Source organism: Biomphalaria glabrata, chromosome 9, assembly GCF_947242115.1.
Source record: "Biomphalaria glabrata chromosome 9, xgBioGlab47.1, whole genome shotgun sequence".
Taxonomy (NCBI): domain Eukaryota; kingdom Metazoa; phylum Mollusca; class Gastropoda; family Planorbidae; genus Biomphalaria; species Biomphalaria glabrata.
Genome location: NC_074719.1, coordinates 19499873 through 19522439, shown reverse-complemented (window position 1 = coordinate 19522439; position 22567 = coordinate 19499873). Strand labels below are relative to the sequence as shown.

At 33.2% G+C, this 22567-nt stretch overlaps 1 protein-coding gene across 4 annotated transcripts in view; it reads left to right on the top strand.

The window, feature by feature from the left end:
• The window catches only part of LOC106054520 (receptor-type tyrosine-protein phosphatase kappa-like), a 102502-nt gene that overhangs the window by 72912 nt on the left and 7023 nt on the right, over positions 1–22567 (top strand). For all 4 annotated transcript variants that reach the window (XM_056041556.1, XM_056041553.1, XM_056041555.1 and 1 more), the window contains exons 3-20: positions 4671–4757; positions 5227–5334; positions 5880–6020; positions 6443–6580; positions 6770–6890; positions 7909–8147; positions 10848–10880; positions 11450–11616; positions 13221–13362; positions 14178–14273; positions 15285–15479; positions 16206–16429; positions 17508–17687; positions 18333–18507; positions 19950–20100; positions 20481–20595; positions 21073–21300; positions 21889–22063. In XM_056041556.1, the coding sequence (XP_055897531.1) occupies positions 4671–4757; positions 5227–5334; positions 5880–6020; positions 6443–6580; positions 6770–6890; positions 7909–8147; positions 10848–10880; positions 11450–11616; positions 13221–13362; positions 14178–14273; positions 15285–15479; positions 16206–16429; positions 17508–17687; positions 18333–18507; positions 19950–20100; positions 20481–20595; positions 21073–21300; positions 21889–22063 (2715 nt within the window). The remainder of the gene's footprint in view (positions 1–4670; positions 4758–5226; positions 5335–5879; positions 6021–6442; positions 6581–6769; positions 6891–7908; positions 8148–10847; positions 10881–11449; positions 11617–13220; positions 13363–14177; positions 14274–15284; positions 15480–16205; positions 16430–17507; positions 17688–18332; positions 18508–19949; positions 20101–20480; positions 20596–21072; positions 21301–21888; positions 22064–22567) is intronic.

The following is a 22567-nucleotide window of genomic DNA, read 5'->3' as shown; positions in this document are numbered from 1 at the left end:
AAAAACTGAGACAAACCGTTGAGGTCTCTTTCGCTCCAGATAAAATTCGTTTTTGTCAATGTCTCAATCAGGTGGCTAACACGTCTTTGAGGTTCTGCGCTAATCACCAAATCCGAGCACATGCATTCTGTAAAGGTAGCACTGGCTTCAGCGATGTTCTCCTGACTAGTAGTAAATAATGTTTTTAAATATTTTCCGTTTAAGTGCTCAATCTTGAATTGACCATCTCTGGTTTTTGAAGGTAGACATATGCGTCCTTAATTCAGTTAATACAGGGGTCAAAAACCCAAGGTAGGTGAAAAAATGAAGACTGCCTAGCAACTAACAATCCGCCTGCTTCAGACCTAGTAGAAGAGTTTTCATCTGTTCTAGTCAATGTCTCTATAGAGTTTCTATAATTTAAAAAAAAAATGAATCCATACCACTTAACGACTTCTACTCTGGCGCTCCGGCACGTTATATTCAAGCGCTTAATGCTAGTTTCAGTTATTTTTTTGAAGAAATTCTAGCGGTGTGCTGAAGTCAATAAAAAGGTGTGTAAATTGTCCAATGTACCGAAAAATGCTACTGAATTGATTTCAGCCTTAGCCCGCATTCCGGCCAAACTAACAGAATGTTTCGAGCAGATAATGAATCAAGATATGTCAATGAAAGACTACAGAATTTGTACCCCGTCATTATCCATGACAATGTAACCTCAACTTTTGAAAAAATTGATCCAGTTTTGGGATGTCAGGTGAACTGTCAAAAAACGCGAAAAATATTTGTCTCATTATCACACAATATTACAATAAGTTCGTTTAGTATTTGTGGATACATGTAAGCATTTGGTCTGGAACTAAGATTAGTTGGGAGCACATGTTCTCTCAGGAGTGGATTAAATTGGGATAGTAATTTCATAAACTTTTAGAAATGACCTAGATTTTGTCTGTCATTCTTCTTCAACTTGTTTGCGGTGCCCATTAAGTGCCTGATTCTGCTATTTTAAGGTCTAGGGCATTTATTTATAAGCTGTAGATCTAGATGAAACCAGCATACTGAAAAAAAAAGAGTAACAAAATGTGCCCAGAAGAAAGTGGACGTGTCAAAGTGCGTTGCCTTCAGAGATTCAACTTGATTCAACCTGGTTAATAGCTTACTTTTAATGTAAGAAAGAACATAGGAGATTAACAAAAGTAGCAAAGTAAATTAATTTCTAGTCAACATTTCAAATTCAGTTGTTTGTCTTTGTTTATTTATGTACAATGCGTTGATTTTATTGAGAAAATGTATCCTTAGTTTGATGCCCCCCGCTACTTGATGCCCCGTGCGGCCCGCACAACTTGCACATGGCTAGCTACGGCACTAGTTGCCAAACTGAGGGTCTTAATTTCTAAACCTGATGAGGGAGAGTTTTTTTATTTTTTTATTCTTGACTTTGCGACGTACTTAAGCTCCCCTCAATTAATTGAGTCTTTTGGATTCCAAACATAATTTTATTTAGAAAGCTCGGAATGCAAGAATCTCTTGGACACCCAAGGAGGTGGAAAGGGGGAAGAGGGGTTTACAACGCTCTAAAAGAACATTCTCCAGCGGCCAAAAAAAAAAAAAAAAGGGGGAAAGGCGAGCTTTTTGTGTGTGTGTGTCTGGGGCGTCACTAGTAAAGTTAGACAAACACTGATCTAAGGATCTGAAACCAATCATACAATGCAGAATGGAAGTTGGCGAGCGACCAACAATGCTAATCAGATTAACAAGACAAAAAAAAAAAGAAATGTTTATGACCGCACCCTTCCTTTTTATCATACAATTCTTCCAATGTCTAACTTAGGCCTAAACTCATAAAAGTCAGACAAACTGAATTGACATTGAAATATATTACCTTTAATGCAATTAAATGGGGTTACAATCAACCGTCTTGAAGTCATTGAACGTCCGATAAATGCATGCTTTGGTTTTGAATTGTTTTCTTAAGGTGGACAGTTGTGTTTTACGACAATTTCTTATCTTCTGGTGCTTAAAAATTGAGGAAAAGTTTCGTTTCTTTATCCTATTCTGCTATTCGGACATCTATATATAGTAATTCTATAGGCCCAAATTTGAAAGTTTGACTTTGGACAGCGCATTATTTTACAATGGTTCGACATAGAAATGAAAATGAAGTATCAAAATCTTCTATAGTTAATGGAGAATAAGGATGACTACTTATATTTGTACCCCTAACCTATATTTGTTATTATATTTAAGGTCAAAGAATCCGTGTGTTTTCATTTAATTCGGACAAATTTGACCCACATTATTTGATTCGGACACCATAATTTATTTCAGACAGTCTCTAAATTTAGGAATCAATAAACTCAGATTTTAACCTATATTAACATTAACTAAATTTTAAGATCCCCAGGCCCAGGCATAGCCCCTCACAGTCACATGAAATCATTAAGATGTTTTCAAACTATGCAATTAAATGTGAACACAAAAACATAAAAATATGAACACACTTATTCTACCAAAATTAGGTCATTGGGATAGTGACTTCTGCACCGACTTTTAGACTTATTTTATGTTTGCATGATTAGATGTGTGTTGAGTGTTTGTGTTTTTTGTTTATTAATTTAATAAATTTCTAATACAGATGATCTTTCGTAGTATAGTACAGGTTAGGATAGCCGTTCTTGCCTAACTAATTTGTACAAATACTCCTTCTTCCCTAGTGCTATTAGAGCATGGAATGGGTTGCCTGAGCTAGCCAGGAAAACCAGTGACTTGGCAGAATTTAAGTCATTGGTTAATATGCATGACTAAATGCATGACGCGTAGGACGTAATCATCTTCTTTTTGAAGTAACGTCTGTATTATATAAGATAAGATAACTGAATCCTCTAAATTCTCTCTATAAATCTAGATCTATCTAGTAGGTCTAGATCTAAGCATTTAACTTCACTCAATGTACCAAGCTGACTCCAAACATTTGCCCATTTATTCTCTATTTAAAAAAACGACAACAAACGAACAAATATAATAAAAGATCATTTTTATTGATGTCCAAAACTGGCTGTTTGAAATAAATTTTGGTAAGAAAATCGTTTATTTAATTCGCACACCCTATTAATTTTTTTTTTTATTAAATCTAACAACATGGCTTATGACTTATGAATCAAATAAATCCCCTCCAAAAACAGAATAAATATTGCCGGGCTCATTAGTATAGACTTAGCCAATCAAAAAATAACCCTTAACCCTAGGAAGATGTAAACTCATCCAGGTAACAGGAAAAAACAACAACCTGACTAATAAATTTGAAATTCGTTTTTCTTACAGAAAAAAGACAGCTGAATGGAAGGAAATTGGGTCAGAATCATTGGAAAATGGACAAGCACATTATACAGCGCGCTAGTTTTATAATAAATATTAAAATAATTATTCAATGACCACAAAAAACAGTGAATGTCCGAATTCATGTAATGTCCGAATTAAATAAACTACTATACTTCATATAGATATACAATTAAAACAATTTCTTGATAAAGTAAAACTACTAAAACTGAGAACTAAAAACCATTTTATTTTATTGAATAATTTGAATAATAAATAAATAATCAACTTGACTCTTAATGCTGTTTATATGTACATTAGGTACAATTCTATGATGACCTAAACCTAACATTTGAAGACATTCTTTACTTGGATATTACCAACAGCGCATTGAACTGTTTTGCTCGTGGATTAACTCAGATCCCTATCACAGATCCATACTAATGCAGGAGCAGCTTATTGAAATATCCACAAATCGAGGAACTTAGCCTAAACAAGTATATCACAAATTCTGGTTACAAAAACATATTCCAAATCTATATCCTGCATATTATGGGTTGACTTTTCCCGTCTTCTTATTTGGCATAACATGGATTCCTTGGAACCTCATCACAACTAAGAAACTGACTTGAAATTTGTGCTTGTTAAACTCGTCCAAGTCCCAGAGTCAACAACTAGTTCCATCACCATGTCTCTGTCTGTCTGTCTGTCTGTCAGTCTGCTGTCTGTCTGTCTGCTGTCTGTCTGCTTGTCTGTCTGCTGTCTGTCTATCTATCTATCTATCTATCTATCTATCTATCTATCTATCTATCTATCTATCTATCTATCTATCTATCTATCTATCTATCTATCTATCTATCTATCTTTCTATCTATCTATATATCTATATATCTATATCTAATATATATATATATATGGCCTTTCATTTGCGAAGCGACTATGGATCAACTCATGAAATGAGAATAATGCCTGGGTTTTAGCTGTGGTTGGAGCTATGTTGCCCACACATCAATTCCCCCCTCTCGATGCAGCAGATGTATCCAAAGGAGTACCAATTTCTGGTACCGTTTGGGTTCAGTGGCATTGCAGGCTCTGCCAGGGTGTAGCACTGAGTGGTCATCAGTTCCTGATTTTTTCTCAGGATGACTCTTGAAGCCTTTTCCATGTCAGAGGCTATTTGAGACACATGCAATTAGGAAGCATTAATAGGTAGTGGAGTGCTTATATCCATTACCACCTCCGGCAGTAACAACCTCGTGGAACCATACAGAAATATATATATATATATATATATATATATATATATACATACATATGATGATTTACATGTAAATAAAATCATGTCAATATATTTGCACTTTTTTCTTTTCAATCAGAATCAACTCCTCCTTGTCTGAGAGTAAATGCTTGCCCTAACAACACTTATTGTGCAGAGAAACCAGATGGCACTATATCATGTATAGGTAAATGTATATTATTTTGTTTTATCATACTCTTTAGGTGGTGCAATTTTACATTATTTAATAAGCTTCAACAAATTTGTACAAGTCTTCCCTAGTGCCAATACAGAATGGAATGAGTTGCCTGAATCAGCCAGGAAAACCAATGACTTAGCAGAGTTTAAGTCATTGAGTAACATGCATGACTAGATTGACATATGAAATGTTTAGGACTTAATTATCATCTTTTTTGAAATAATGTTTGTAATCTATAAAGATCAGAACAGAAAGACCAATTCATCAAAAAAAAAAAAATGGGGTAGGGGAGGGGAAGCAATCATCAGTTGTTGTTTTTCCTTAGTTTACTAATTGCATTACAGGTGAAGAAATAAAATGAATGTAAATAACCATACTGAACTTATTTTAAAAAGCTAATTAGGCTAAAAACATTTAATGTTGTCAAGTAATTTAACTCTATTGATATTTGCTGTAGCATGTGATGTGTCTTGTGAGCTTGGCTGTGATGGACCTGGTCCAGAATGGTGTAAAAGTTGTAAGGCAGGTTACTATAAGCCTCCCACTCTTTTACAAGCATGCACTGGTGAGTTTGGAAATGAACAACTTAATTTAGCTTTTCATTAAAACAATTGTTGCTTAAATAGATATTTATTAATTTTTTATTTATTTATTAGATATTTAGCATAAACATATATTTTTAAAATTATTGATTATAATGATACAGTGTCCTTTCAAAATGACTTACTGGCCATATGGTATCCATTTTGGACTAACATTACAATGGTTTTAAGTTTGAGCGCTTCATACCTTCATCCTCTGTGTTTCTTCTGAATGTTTGAGCTGAAATATAATCAACATTTCTGAATATATAAAGGCTAACAGACGACAGACTTCATGTATTTATGTAACTAATGGGAGATGATAGTATATTACAGCTAGCTTATTGACAAACTAGCTTCACTGTTCCTGACGAGTTCCCATTAAATCTGGGTGCAATCAGACACATCCTCAAATTGAAAATATCAACTTGGATTTGAGTTTGTGCATATAATATGTTTATTCAAAAAGCCTACCTCTAAATGTTCAAATATTTTAAATATAATTGATTTTGCTCATGCTTGTTCTTAGAATGTGATGTTGGTTTCTATGGAGTGAACTGTTCTAAACAATGTCGTTGTCTGAACAATGAACTTTGCAATAAAACTGATGGATTCTGTAATGGTTGGAAGTGTGACAGAGGCTATACTGGGCTGCCCTACTGCCAGGACAGTAAGTTTGAAATAAAAAAAAAAGCTTTTAATTTAGATGCAACAAAAAAAAAAATCTTTTAATTTTGATACAATATAAATTATTGTTATATTCACATTAACCATTGAATACAAATTTTATTAGGTAAAAGTCAATGTTGTCTCTGGCCTATATAAAATTTCATGAATAAAGTCGCCAGTAAATTTGATGAGAGGTGAAATTTAAATATGAGAGAAATACAAAATGCTTCAACTAAATTTGTTCTAAAGACTTCAACATTGTAACACACTTTAACATAGTTGTGGTTAAATGAATATCCAAACAGATTAAAATTAGTGGATGATATATGACATGAAAACATTTTTTTTCGACAAGTTTCATTTTTCTTCTTGTACTTGTGCTACAGACATTAATAATGTCTCTGTTATGTGTGTTGCTTACAGAGTGCCCAATAAACACATTTGGACTTGATTGTGGGTTTGTGTGCCACTGTCCAGTCAATGACAATTGTAGTAATGTGCAGGGGGACTGTAGCAGTGGAAAGTGTGACGCTGACTGGGATGGACCTGGCTGTCAAAGAAGTAAGAATATTGAATGATCAAATGTACAAGTATGTTAACAAAATAAAAACATGAAAAAAAAAATGTTTACGACCATTAATGGTTCTTCAAGCAAAATGTAAAAAAAAATCACAGAAAGAACAAATCAAAATGTTTGAACAGCGCACATGATTTTAAAGCATAATCATCTATTCTTATTCTTATCATCAGGATTGCCTAAACTAGTGTTGCCCCCAAGACCACTATCCGTCACATGTAACAACATAACTATATACTGGGATGCTTTTAATAAGTCTGTTGATATTGGATTGGACCCTATCAAACAGTATAAGTAAGTTCATTGTATTGTCAAGCATATTGTATGCACATGAATTAAACAAAATATTTATTTTTGTCTAGTTTTTGAAACCTGATTGTCAATTAGAATTCTTTGATGTCTATGTATTTCCATACTTTAGGCTATGTCTGAACAGAAGATAACTCTATGCATTCTTATATATAAGGCAGAGCAAAAGAATTCTGTTAAAAAAATGTTGGACTGTGCGCTGGACTGTCATTCAGTTGTCTTGATGGTCCAGGATTCATACCCTGCCCGCTGCCATCCACCGTCATCCTGCGTGAGGTTTTGACTACGATGTAGATTATCTTTAATTCTGAAGGAACATCAGAAACATTTCAAACATTTTACAGTTTTTAACATTTCCATGTCAACATTGCCTTGACTGGAGTTTGATGTGGCATGCGTTTTTATTGTAATTCATATTTTTGTTTAGGAGTTTTTTAATATTTTCCTTTCACTGTCACACAGATGACTAAAAATACTCTCAATAAAGTTTACTTGATAGATATACAAGAAAAATTAGGAATAAGGATAAAAAGAGACAAAATAACATAATACCAATGATTATTTTCATTGCTCATTGCTAATATCTGAGGTTGTGAGTGACCTTATTGTTCTTATGTTGTCCTCTTGGTTGTCTTGTTGTTTTTATTGAGAATGTCTCTGCTGAGATGCAAAAGGTAGGTTGTTTGGTGTGTTATATATATTTTTGCCTAGAAGATGGTAAAAGAGGAAGGATTTGGGGGAGGGGGGTGAATGTATTTGTTTTAGACTTTAAATACTTCAGATGGAAATTTGTTGAGTCTTATATTTTGATTGAGATATTATTAAACATTTCAACCCCATGACAGCTGTTTTTCCCACCTCACGTCTAAAACATTTCTTGGCCAACTTCATCACCGAGCAATTAATTTATTATTCATAAGTAATTACTTCAAAAACCTTTCTGACCTACTTGTTAACATTTTTGTTAGAATTCAGAAAACATTTTTTGTTGTTTTATTTTCAGTGTATTGTACAAACAGAATACCACTGTATCAGCAAATGGCACCACTAATTGGACTAATTATATTAGTATAGATGATCTGCATGATGGGCGTAAGACCTACATTGTTAGCATTACTAGTGGGTTGCTGCAAGATGTTGATTACAACTTTAGGGTGGACGTGGTTGGAATGGAAAATGACAAGCCACTGAAAAGTACCACTGCTGGAACTGTGTCTGCTGCCATTCGAAACACATGTACAAGTAAGGCAGTTTGATTGTATTATAAAGTATAAAACACATGTACAAGTAAGGCAGTTTGATTGTATTATAAAGTATAAAACACATGTACAAGTAAGGCAGTTTGATTGTATTATAAAGTATAAAACACATGTACAAGTAAGGCAGTTTGATTGTATTATAAAGTATAAAACACATGTACAAGTAAGGCAGTTTGATTGTATTATAAAGTATAAAACACTTGTACAAGTAAGGCAGTTTGATTGTATTATAAAGTATAAAACACATGTACAAGTAAGGCAGTTTGATTGTATTATAAAGTATAAAACACATGTACAAGTAAGGCAGTTTGATTGTATTATAAAGTATAAAACACATGTACAAGTAAGGCAATTTGATTGTATTATAAAGTATAAAACACATGTACAAGTAAGGCAATTTGATTGTATTATAAAGTATAAAACATGTACAAGTAAGGCAGTTTGATTGTATTATAAAGTATAAAACACTTGTACATTGTTAGGGTTCTATTTTAGGCCTCTTGCCTCATCTGCTTGGGCACCCCAACAGGTTATCAATTCACTGTGTAATTAAGCCAAAGAAGTAATGAAAATAAACTACGTACAGCATTCAACAACAAGCCTTAATTAACCAATGTTTAATGATTTGATAATATGAATGATAGCTGATTCATAGCAATCACAGCAAACAAACATTACATTACAAATTATGCTTATGTTACATTATTTGTTATGTTATTTACAAAATAAATTACAAGTGAAACTTAAAGGCACACTTTGGCTACAATGCCAAGGCCCCCCCTCCAGGCCAACACTTCCCACAACTAAATACAGCCCATACACATCAACAAGCACGGCCCATAGACATCGACCAAGTACGGTATATACAGATCAACCAAGTATGGCCCATACACATCAACCAAGTACAACCCATACACATAAACCAAGTACAGCCCATACACATCAACCAAGTACAGTCCATACACATCAACCAAGCACAGTCCATACACATCAACCAAGTACAGTCCATACACATCAACCAAGTACGGCCCATACACATCAACCAAGCACAGTCCATACACATCAACCAAGTACAGTCCATACACATCAACCAAGTACAGTCCATACACATCAACCAAGTATGGCCCATACACATCAACCAAGTACAGTCCATACACATCAACCAAGTATGGCCCATATACATCAACCAAGTACAGTCCATACACATTAACCAAGTACTGTCCATACACATCAACCAAGTACGGCCCATACACATCAACCAAGTACAACCCATACACATAAACCAAGTACAACCCATACACATCAACCAAGTACAGTCCATACACATCAACCAAGCACAGTCCATACACATCAACCAAGTACAGTCCATACACATCAACCAAGTACGGCCCATACACATCAACCAAGTACAGTCCATACACATCAACCAAGTATGGCCCATATACATAAACCAAGTACAGTCCATACACATCAACCAAGTACAGTCCATACACATCAACCAAGTACGGCCCATATACATCAACCAAGTACAGTCCATACACATCAACCAAGTATGGCCCATATACATAAACCAAGTACAGTCCATACACATCAACCAAGTACAGTCCATACACATCAACCAAGTATGGCCCATATACATCAACCAAGTACAGTCCATACACATTAACCAAGTACTGTCCATACACATCAACCAAGTACTGTCCATACACATCAACCAAGTACGGCCCATACACATCAACCAAGTACGGCCCATACACATCAACCAAGTACAGTCCATACACATTAACCAAGTACTGTCCATACACATCAACCAAGTACGGCCCATACACATCAACCAAGTACGGCCCATACACATCAACCAAGTACAGTCCATACACATTAACCAAGTACTGTCCATACACATCAACCAAGTACAGTCCATACACATTAACCAAGTACGGCCCATACACATCAACCAAGTACAGTCCATACACATTTAACCAAGTACAGCCCATACACATCAACCAAGTACAGTCCATACACATCAACCAAGTACAGTCCATACACATCAACCAAGTACAGTCCATAAATATCAACCAAGTACAGTCCATACACATCAAACAAGTACAGCCATACACATCAGCCAAGTACAGTCCATACACATCAACCAAGTACAGCCCATACAAAGCCCAAAGCCTACACTTAGATCAAGCTTAACTCTTAACACAAGAGTCTCAAGGTTAGGACCCTCAAACAAGACAAATAGGCAATCTCAATCTGATGGAAACTAAAATGGTGAATCAACAACAAACAATTTTACAAAGAAAGAGTACAATATAAGTAGACTTAGCCACTGATTGGAAACAAAATGGTTTAGCTTCAAAAAGGCTCCCAAAGCGCCAACAAACAGATGCTTCCAGCTACAAGGTACAAGGAAGAATGAATTGTGTTTACAAACAAAGCATGACAACAATGCAAAAGCTATTGATAATGTTAACTTGTGCAGATGCGCATGATTATATAATAAAGTATGAAACATGTACATAAGGCAGTTTGATTTTATTATAAATATAAACTGTAAAACACATGTACAACTAAGGTAGTTTAACATTACAGAGCATGTAATACTTGTTTATTTTTATTTGAATATATTTTTAGTGGAATATACAATGTCTCATTTTTCTTTTTTTTTTCGTTTGAACAGCAGCAACAGCCACTACACCAGTAGTTGTTATATGTAAGTTTTTTCATGATATGCTTATAAATACATTTGGACCCACTGAATTGCAATATTCCCATTTTTGCATTGTTGAAAATTTAAACCCTAATTTAATTTCTGTTGAATAACTTGCTGATTAATCATACACATGCTAATTATATGATTTTGCTTATCAGCATATTGACATAGTTAAATTTTTTTGGTAAAGCGCTTGGCTTCCAAATTGACGAGTCCTGGGTCCAAAATCTGGTGAAGACTGGGATTTTTAATTTCTGGATCTTTAGGGTGCCTTTGAGTCCACCCAGCTCTGACATTAATTGGGGAAAAGTAAAGGTGGTTGGTCATTGTGCATGCAAGATGACACCTTCATTAACCATGGGCCACAGAAACAGATGACCTTTATATCATTTACCCCATAGATTGCAAGGTCTGAAAGGGAAATTTGACTTTGCTTACATTATGATAGAATAAGTGGTAGTGGTAGTTAATAAGAGCACCTTATACACATAACATTCACCATCCCATTCAAATGTTCTTTGCTCAAATCTGTTACTGGTATACTGTTATTATTAAATTTAATGTTTTAGCTCGTAAAGTTTTTGACACTGTGACTATTCGAGCGGTAAACTCCACCACTGTAAATGTTGATTACACTATTCTGAAAGAGTTCAGTGGCTACGAGTATGATGTTTACTTCACTAGGACACATTTAGGAAATGGAGACTGTGAGGATGGAGCAGGGGATAGAAACATTGTAAGTTATTGACAAACCTGAAACAAAAATCATCCATTGTTAAACCTTTTTTTTTTATTATTTTTTAGCGGAGGATGTTCTCAAATGAATTTTATGACATCTGTTGCAGAATTAGATTATTGTTTGTAGATTCTGTTTGGGTTTATTTTGTATCAGAACATGTATGGGAAAATTAATGACTGAATTATTTATTGACCTGATGAAGACAAACAATGTACAAATAATAAACTTTAGTAGCTCTGAGTGGTAACATGTTGATGCCTTAGCAGTAACTAGAACATAGCAGATTATAACGACTTAAAATTCATAAAAGATTGTCTTTTTTGTGACTTAAGTAAAATTGTTTTTAAGTTCAGAAAACTCTCCATTACTAATAGCTTTGCAGAAACAATCACATTTATCATTTGTTCATAAATTGATGCTCAGCAGTATCTAACACTTTTGAGAATTTAGTTTTTCTAACCATTATAAATATTTTAAAAATAATTTAATTTTATATTATCTTCTAAGTGTAATAAGGATTTCATTCAGTAGGCCAAATGATATTATCAGTTAGAATAGTCTCATTTGTTTATAGATTTATCAGTAAATGAAATGTTCCTGTTAAGAATGAGAAGACCTGAAACAAGAAAAACTTAAAAAATACTTGAAAAAAAAACTCAAAGCTTATACGAAGTATAGTTGTATCAACTAGTTTGAAGCTGTCATGTAATTAAGTTTGTAAAGGATCTAGATGAAACAACAATAAATCTGTCCAATAAGAAATATTTTTAACAATCGTTTTTGTTTAGCGCTATTTCATGCTTTTAGCTTTCTCAATGCTCCTATCACTTGTCTGGACTAGTTGGGAAAATGGGGTGAGGGAAGGGGGAACAAAAGAAAGGGAGATCTGGGTACATTTTACTGTAATCACTTTTTAAAAGCATTTATAAAAAAAAGGGAACCACCTGAATTTAAACTCATGACTCAAGTCTCCTCAAGCCAACATACTAACCAATCTGCTAGAGTGGTGCTTATCAAAAATAGAAGATATTTATTGTATAGTTATTGTTTGTTTTAAACTTACTTTAAAGCGGCAAACTATAAAGGGGAATAATTCAGCTTGTAACACCACTTTAGTCAAGTACAATTTCTTTCCCTTGATTGAGATAGAAACCAAACAAAATAATTAATTACCAATAGTTAATTAACTAATTTATTAATTTTTTTTTATTGATTCTTGTGTTGTCAGGTAAAAGAAATAATTGTGCAAATTTTTAGCTTGATCCAAGATTGGGTGTCAGAGAAATGACATTAACTAACTTTTTACCAGACAGACAGACAGAGTGAGTTGACATAAGCCATGTCAAAATAGGTGTAAGAATTATTAACATTGATTGTCTTTACCATATCATAGAATAAATACAAATTAAGTTTTTTTGTTTTTTTTTTAGTTTACAAATATACATTTATGAGATTAAGACTAAGGCTAAGACTGATTTATTGATCCTTATGGAAATTTGTTGTGATTACAAGGACTCTTTTCTCATATACATGTATATTCACTTAACCAGTACTTTTGTTGTAGTTCAATATTAACTTTGGTCTATTTTTGTATGTCTTAGTCTGGACCTCACAATGCCTATTACTTTGTGACTTATGTTAACCTGACCAGCTGGAGTAAATACAACATTGCTATAAACATAACAGCTAAATCTATGGATGTTCGAGAGTATTACACACAGAATATCACCACTGCTGAAGTCTGTAAGTAATATATATTTTTTAATTAAATTTCTTGTAGTGTTGAATATATTATTACTATTTATGTTACTTAAAACAATATCTATAAACATTTTTCCTTCAAGATCTTAATGACACATGATTTAAAGTTTTTATGGATTACAGCTACCCTTTAAAACTGTGTAGACTTAGGAACATTCTCAAATCCTGAGTACAGGGCATACATTTTTTTTGCCAGGATTTGATTAACAGCTAGGTAGACTAAAACTCTTAACATTCAACCATGATATTAAAAGGTGTATGCAAATGTGAAATAAATAGCATGGATGAGTGCAAATAGGTTAAATATTGATAGATAAAAAGTTGACTAATTGTTATAGAATGTACACAATGTGTGAGAGTAATATCAAGATGTTATTTTAAGCAAGCAATTTTCTTTTCTGTTTCTCACCATTTTCATTTGAATGAATGTGTCATGTCTCTTGTCTTCTGTGCTTATCTATGGAATGTTCTTGTTTTTAAATTAAAAATAGTAATCCAATAAAGCTGTCTTAATCTTAACATTCTGGAGGTGCGGTGGCTGAGTGGTAAAGGGCTTGTCTTTCCCACCTGTTTTTTTTTCCTGTCGCCTCTGAGTCTACCCAGCTCTAATGGGTACCTGATATTAGTGGGAGACAATTGAAGATGGTTGGTTGTTGTGCTGGCCACATGACACTCTCATTAACCGTGGGCCATAGAAACAGATGACCTTTACATCATCAGCACCATAGATCACTAGCTCTGAAAGGGGAACAAAAGTCTTAACATTCTACATTGATTTGTTTACATTTTTTGTTCAGTGCCAACAGGACTAGTGACAAATGTAAGTGTTGATAGTGTGACATCATCATCTGCCACAGTCAGTTGGTTGGCACCTTCTTGCAGTCAAAGAAAAGGTTGGTCATCAAGGAAAATGATGTTTTTATGTATCAAATAAGAAACTGTTTAGATATTATAAGCATACTGTATGTGGTGCCAGGTTACTTACTTTACTTACTTCAATGTTTCACTTACAATTACTCCAGCTCTACATCAAGTAATTGTGTCAACTCTTAAAGATTTTAGTAGACACTATTCCATGTTTACATACTAGTATAAGTTCATAGTATTTGTTTACAATATACATTTAGTTAATTTGTCTACATAATAGATCTAGTTAATATGTCATGTTTATAAAATAGATTTATTTCATATATGATGTCTTAAATGGATAAAACTTTTGTATTAATGTAACTTGTGATCCTTAAAGAGCTGCAGCAGCTTTCATAAAATTATTGAATTTTCTTGTATGTTGATTATTTATAATTTAAGAATTCAGATATAGCTGCGTCATAATTCACCCTACAGAAATAATTTAACTTTCTTGACTGATTAGCAGGAATCTTTTTTCTGTAAGAAGCTTAGACATGTACTTCTAGCAGATTATCATTAGTAGAATTTATTTTTCATATTGTCCACCAAATCAGGAAAGCCAAATTCTTAAATAATTTCTGTGCTTGTTTTGTTAATGTAATGATCTTGTTATTACAGAAAATGAGAAAAGAAAGGGGAAATAAATGTTAAAAAATTATTTTTTTTACATACCGGTATTAAAAAAAAGAAAAAGTTTGTTTGTGTGTGAGATAAATATAAAAAGTATTGAGATTACTTTTTATGACGCATTTATTTTTGTTAAGAAAATAGTTTTATAAGCTAAAATGGTTATATTGTCATATTAATAAACACAACTCTACCTCTTAATCTTTATCATAATTCTCAAAGATCAAATTAACATTTAAAGAAGAAAAAAAAAAACTGCAACACTATTGGCCCAGAAACTTTTTATTTCGTAATAAAAGAAAAGCTTTGTAATAAGCAATCAAAAACATATAATAAAAAAAACTTATTTTCAATCATTGTGTTCCCAGGTTTACTCAAGTCCTACAGTATCTACTTGGAAACAGTAGGAAGTACTAACATAAGACTCTACTCTGCAGCTGATATTAAGTACACTATCACTGACTTAGTGCCATACACCAATTACTCTCTTCAAGTGGCTTACAATAACTCTGTTGGTCAGGGACCACTTAGTCCAAAGGTGTACTTTAACTCAAGTGAGGGAGGTAGGTCAACTGGTTGATTTAAAATAAATTCAAATACTTTTCATACGAGTAATGTCTTTCTTTTAGAAAACTAAAAAAAATTATTTATTTAATTGGTTTTTATATTTAGGTTTTAAACATGGTGTTAGGTTAAGTAGCTTGATCTTAACATATTACTTTTTTTTTTTTTAGTTTTACATCATAAATATAATGTATTGAACCCTTTGAGATCTTGAATGCAAAGAAAAAAACTCAGCTGTGTTTGTGTCTAACTTGTAAAAAATGATGCAAAGGTTACATGATTTTGGGGTCAATGGTTGACGAGGGCGTCAAAAGGCTTGCACAATGACCTATCACCGGTAATTTTCACAACTTAGGTTCCCATAAAAAGTCATTATACTTAAGGACTTCCTAAAATACTTAATAGAAATCTTGGCAATCAATGTAACTAAATTAGCTCTGACAGTGTTGAAGCCAAGTGCTTTGCCACAATGACTTAACTGTTTCAAAGGATTTTACTTTGCCATTATAAGTTAGTTTTACTCTTGCACAGATTAGTGAACTTTGGGAACACTAGAACTCAAATTCTTAATCTTCAATAGGATTTGACTTTGAAATCAAAACCTCAATTACACACATCACTTAATACTTTTTCCATGTATATTTTGATATTATTAGAAATCTATTTATCCAATTAAGTATTATCTTCTTTACAATTATAATCCATAAAAAAAAATTCTTCAACAGCCCCTTCATCAGTGGATATAGTGTCAGCCATTCCAGCCTACTCCTCAGTGAATATAACATTCAGACCTCCTGTCACAACCAATGGGATACTGACTACATACACTGTCATGTTTAGTGAGACAGTTGACTTTGACAAGTATGACACTGTCACTGTCAGAGCAGTTGATGGACAGAGGACTTTATTTGTTGACAGGCTTAAACCACAGACTTATTACTACTTTAAGGTAAATCAAAAGCATGTTTAATTTCTTCTTTTTTTCTTCTATTTTTTTCTTTGTTTTATAATGCGATTTGTCACATTTGCCTTGGTTTTGTTAGAACCTGACTGCAAGGTTGTGTATTCTCTAACAATTTTAAATATGGTTAAACTTGCTCTGATGCAATTGGAGATAAATGTTGAGCAGCATTTGATCATCTTTTATCGTGTAATTGACTGAATGACCCTGTTACAGAAATAAGAATCCTTTGGTTGTAACCAGTGGCTTAGCTAGGGATTTGGGGGCCCTGGGGACTTGAGCTTTTTAGGGGACCCTGCATTTTGACATTCGACATCATGACATGATATGTACTTAATAAATATGTCTAAATTCAAATTGGTGATATAAGTAAAATTTTTAAAAATAATCATTATGACTCTTTTAATGAATAATACTGTTGTTTATTGGCGAAATAATGTACAAGTGTAAATCTCAATTTATATTGCCTCATATGCAGCAAAGGTATCTTCAATATTATCTAGATTAATACTTTTTAGTATTTTCGATTCCACGTGAATATCAAGATTACATTGCAGTGGCATAATAGTTAATGTGAAAAAAAAAATTAGGACATTCTTTTGGGGCCCCCATCAGGACTTTCGAATTTGGACCCCCACAAGAAAAATTTTAAAAAATACTTGGAAAAAAAAAGATTATATAAGGGGAAGAATTTCCCCCCACCCTAGCTACGTCACTGGTTGTAACATCCACACTCTCAGCTGACTTGTCACTAACTCCTTTTAAAAATGTAAGGCACCATGTTGCATCAGGCATATCTCCATCTGGATAAGTTTTCAAGTCTGCCTGTCTATCATACTCATTTTTTATGTTGCAAGATTAAATTACTTCATATTAACATGTAACTTACATGCACATTTAGTTGGTAGGATATTGTAAAAACTGTAGCTTTCTTGTCAAGAATCAACTTGACAATTTTGAATAAATATATCTGTTTGGTTCAAGGGAAACTAGAATGTTAAATTTAATGTAAAATACAATAATATTTTCAGTATAGTTTATCTTGAGAAAAAAATGTTTGTTTTAGATGGCAGCAAGTACTTCAGCAGCTTTGGGACCATTTGGTGATGTTTCTTCAGCATTAACCTTGCAGACACCACCATCTTCAGAAAGTATTAAACTGGAGTTGACCAACAACTCGCTGAAATGTTTAGACCTGCGCTGGACACCACCACAGAATGGAACAAATGTCATTACATCATATTTGGTTAGTTTGACTGGCACTTTAAGTATAATTGTTGTTTTTTAAGCTAGTAAAAGATAATTTAATAAACTCATTTGAAATAATCAACAAATTCACACCTCTTTTAACTGTGGTAAAATAAAATGTCCATTTAAGACCATACTTCCTAAACTGAGTTGGTGAAATGTGGCTCATTAGCTTCTAGAATGATGAGTAGGCTAGTTGAGTATTCTGGACACAATAATCAGCTCCTATTTATGTCTTATAGTTTCAGACATCTCTTCAAAAATGAATATTATAACATCCTAATTCAATTCTACTGCCAACTAGACTGCTATCTCACCTGTCAATTTTATATTTGAACTGGTTGGTCGAAATATACATCTCAATATTCAAATTTTGAACAGAAGAAATGGAAATGCTTTTTCTTTAGTCCAACTAGGGCTAATGGATATTTAAGGTTCAAAGGGTGTTGGTTGTTGGTGAAAATATTCTAACCTTTTCCTCACTAAATAAATCTGGCATGTTTCATTATCTATCAATGGACAGATAGATAGATTTTACTTACTCCACTACCACATCTCACAAGTCTGTTTTTACTTTTGAAACATTTTAATTGGTCAAAAAAATTCAATAACTCTGGATCATAATTTTATTTTTATCTGTCAGCTTGAGGTGCGTAGAGCCAGTGCAGACTTCTCCACTTCAGTGAACACAACTCTTGCTGCTAATCAAACCTCGTATTCTGTGTGCTCTCTGAAACCAAGTACATTATACATTGTTACACTGACAGGCTTCAGTGCACAGAGTGTTGTATCTAGAGTCACAGAGAACTTCAGCACAGGTACACTATTAGGCTCTTTATCCGAATAATCAAATCAGCTACTTATTCATATGGAACTGTTACATATTGAATGAGGTTGCTTGTAAGAGTACCCCAGGTTACATAATAATGGGGATTGATTCTAAAAGAGCACCCCTGTCTACATAATAAAATTTTGATCAATTAAATTTACCTATTAGGGGGTTTCGCTAAAAAGATTCAAGTAGACTTATAGCTAGATTTAGGTATTTTAGATCAACAGATCAGTGTTAAAGGTGTGCTGGCACATTCGTTTAGTAGCATATTGGCCCCTACTTGTATTTCCTAGGTTATTAAGTATAACCTCTAGGTATACAATTAAACTGTTATATGCAAAACAAGACTTAACAAAGTTGCAGGCAAACATATATACAAACATATAAGTAAATAAATGGCCATCAACTCACAGGCCTTCTCAACACAAAATAAACAAAAGTTTCACATTCAAAAATAGTATGGTAACCGCCCTAGTCTGTAAAATGTTTTACATGTTTCGGATGTTCCTTCAGAGTTGAAGATAATTACTTCCTAGTCCAAACCTCCCGCAGGACGACGGGGGATGGGAGCGGGCAGGGTTTGAACCCTTGACCATCGATAAATCTGAACGACAGTCCAGCGCGCAAACCGCACGACCAGGCAGCCATCCTATGTTACAACTAAATATACAATCTATTGTCTAATTCGGGACATCACACATCAGTGTCAACAAAAATGAAGGTCTCAGGTCAACACACGACCATTTTTGGCCACTCTGAGGTCACAGGCTGACACAGCCACTTTCAGCCAAAAAAAACAAAAGGGTCATGATGAAATATAAGCTTCAGGGAAACCTATGAGCCTACAATCTTTATAGAAATCTGTTTTGGTAAAGCTCATCTGATGATTCAATACAGAGTTGAATCCCTCAGAGACAAGGCTATAAAAATGTCACATTTGGGAGTACCCCAGGATGCAGAACATCAGTGTAAAATATACTGGCTGGAAATCATTTGAGGCTATATCTACTAATTAATACATAATATAAAATACAATAATGGCTAAGATATACTTAGCCCAAAGATCTCCAGAGCAGGGCACACTTCTCCCGAGTACCCCAAGACACACGACCAATAACTAACAGAAAAAAATATATACAGCTCACAACACAGGTCCAGTGGTCAAGCTGATAACTCAGGAGCAAGTGGCAATTAAACATGGTCTACATGCCCTTATATAAACTTCATAAGGGGAATCACTCCTGTCTTTACAAGTAATCAAAAATAGTTTTTTCCCAATTATGTCACATAAAACAGAAAATGTTTATGTAGTTGCACTAACCATTTATTAAGACCAAAAATGATTATATTTCAATGTTGTTCAATTAATATGTACATAATTTTAATTTTGATTTGGTCAAGCTTAGAGTTGTCTAACATATTTTTCAGTCCATGGGACACCACCAGCACCAGTACGCCCAATATTTGTCCGCTCTACCTACACAACCATTACCATAGCCATTGAGCCTGTAGTGTCCCTTGATGTCCCAGTCACCAGCTATCAGCTGATGGTGCAGAAACTGACAACACAAAGAAAGAAGTGAGACTGGCATTTATTTGTTAGTTATAAAATAAAAAGCAGAACAAATAAACACATTTGACAATTATTTGTACATCTCTGAAAATTTTTAACTTGTATTGTAAACAATAATACTCACAAAAAATAAAATAATAATTAGGCTTGACTGTAGCCATAATTTTATTTTCTATTCTAGTTGTTTCAATTTAATAAAGTTAATTATTAATTGCAGTGTTACCAAAAATAACTGATGTAATTTTTCATTAGTATGTGAAGCAGAACTAATTAATACTCATGCTCTGCAATTAATTTATATTGATTAATTTAACTAAAAATTGTAGTAAAACTTGACGTGAGTCTATTCTTCTTGCATTACAATAACAATCTTATTATATTTTAAGGAGAGTGGCAGGCCTTCCTGGCTATGTGACGGCACAATTTGATGTTTCCAACATAACACAGAAAATGAACTTTGTTATTGGAGATAACCAAACCTATGGGGATTACTTGAACTTGGTGGGTTAATAGTTCATATTAAAAACTATGGAAATCACTTCAACTTGGTGGGTTAATTAATAGTTCATGTTAAAACCTATGGGGACTACTTTAAACTTGTTGGTTAATAGTTCATGTCACCATTTAACAGTTACAATAATTGTAAATATATTAATATTTCACTGTTATTTGATGTAGTACACTATAATAAAGCTCATTGCTGCCAAGTGTAGGATTCTGATTTCAAAACCTGGTGGATGCTAATATTATTTTAAGACTTTAGGACCTTCTTTAGCTTTCCTGATATCAGTTGTCTAAAATAGTTTATTTGGTTATTGGGCTGGCCAAAAATGTCACCTAAGATAAAAATTAACTTCTAGCATATCCCTGTATCCAAAATATTTCTGGGCCTTAAAAGTGTTAGGGATCTACATTGACTTTATATTTGGATTGTTTTTTCTTTGTTACTTATTTGTATTGCTTTTCATTTCACAACAGGTGCTAGACAACAACACGTATTATATGATCTATTATGTAGCTCTGAGCACGCTGAACCAGCTAACAACTTTCAGTTCTTCCAACCTTATAGATCCTGTCAGAACTATTCCTTATGACCCAGCTACTAGCCCTCCTGTCCAGATAGATGTCTCAGATAAGAGCACCTCATGTATGTCTTTGAATTGGACAAGCCCTGAAGAAATAAAAAATATCATCACTGGGTTCACAGTAAGAATCAAGTCTTACTATAGTTTTCAATATTTAGTAATTAAAATAGTTTTTGTCATTTTGTAAGAAAGTATAGAAATAAAAATATTCACTTAGACCAATGTAATAAAAAGTTATTTAAATTACTAGGTGTACTTCTAGAATAAAGTAGAACAATTTGAGGGCTTATCTTTTCTATCAGCTTAAAATAAGTTATTGAAATACAACTTTAAAAGTAATATTTGAATCCTAAAACCCCAAAATTAAATTTTGATTAATGAATTAATTTTTCTAGTTTAGCAATACAAACCATTATCAAAATGTTCTTATAGATTAATTTTTCATAATGTAAAAAAAAAGTTACACAAAAAATTCTGGATTTATTTTATTGCATTAAGTCATATTTTAAGTCACATTTGTTTTTGCCTTAGAAACATTGTAAGAATCAGGCATATTGTATAAACAAAAATGTCTTTAAAATAAAGGCTTTATAATATTTATTAAGTAATAGCGAAAAGTAACGATTTGAGGAAAAAAAATAAGTCAATTTTTTAAATTAACAGTGGATGAAAATAAAAGAACTCACAAACTTCTGCATTTGTATTACAGTTTAGCTTACAAGAAACAGGGAATGCAAACACAGCCCCAGTATTGGAAGAGCTCAATTCAACAACAAAAGCCATAAGAAAATGTAATCTTAAGTCTTTCACTCTGTACACTGCTACCATCTCGGCCAAGTCAGCTAATGGTATCCTTACAGTCTCATCTAATACTTTTAGAACTGGTAAGAGTTCTTTGCAATATGACTTGTTTGATTAGTATAATTAAAGTAATGTGGTATTTAATTGCATATAATTCATCTCTCATTTTTTTTATGCAGTATAAATTTATTTTCATTACATATTCCTTATTAGTCTTATGTTTTTCTTGATAAGTTAATTAAAAATGAAAAAAAAAGAAGTAAGATGGTACTATTGAAACATTTTTTCACAAGCGTTCTCCAAAAGTCAGCAATTTTATTTCTATTCTGCTGAACTTCAATCTATTCTCTTCTGAAAATTTAATGCGAAATTAGTTTTCCATCATTGCTTATATCTCTTTTGAATACCCTCTCCCTTTTTGAGTTAGTGTGGACCAATATAAGAATACATCCCTATAAGGTCTGCAAAGTTTTTTCAGGGACTTTTATATGTGAAGTAAAGAAAATATGATGGAAAGGATAAATAATATACCAAGAAATCAACTTCTGGTGAAACCTAAATTGCCATTGTAAGACTAATCTCTTCAT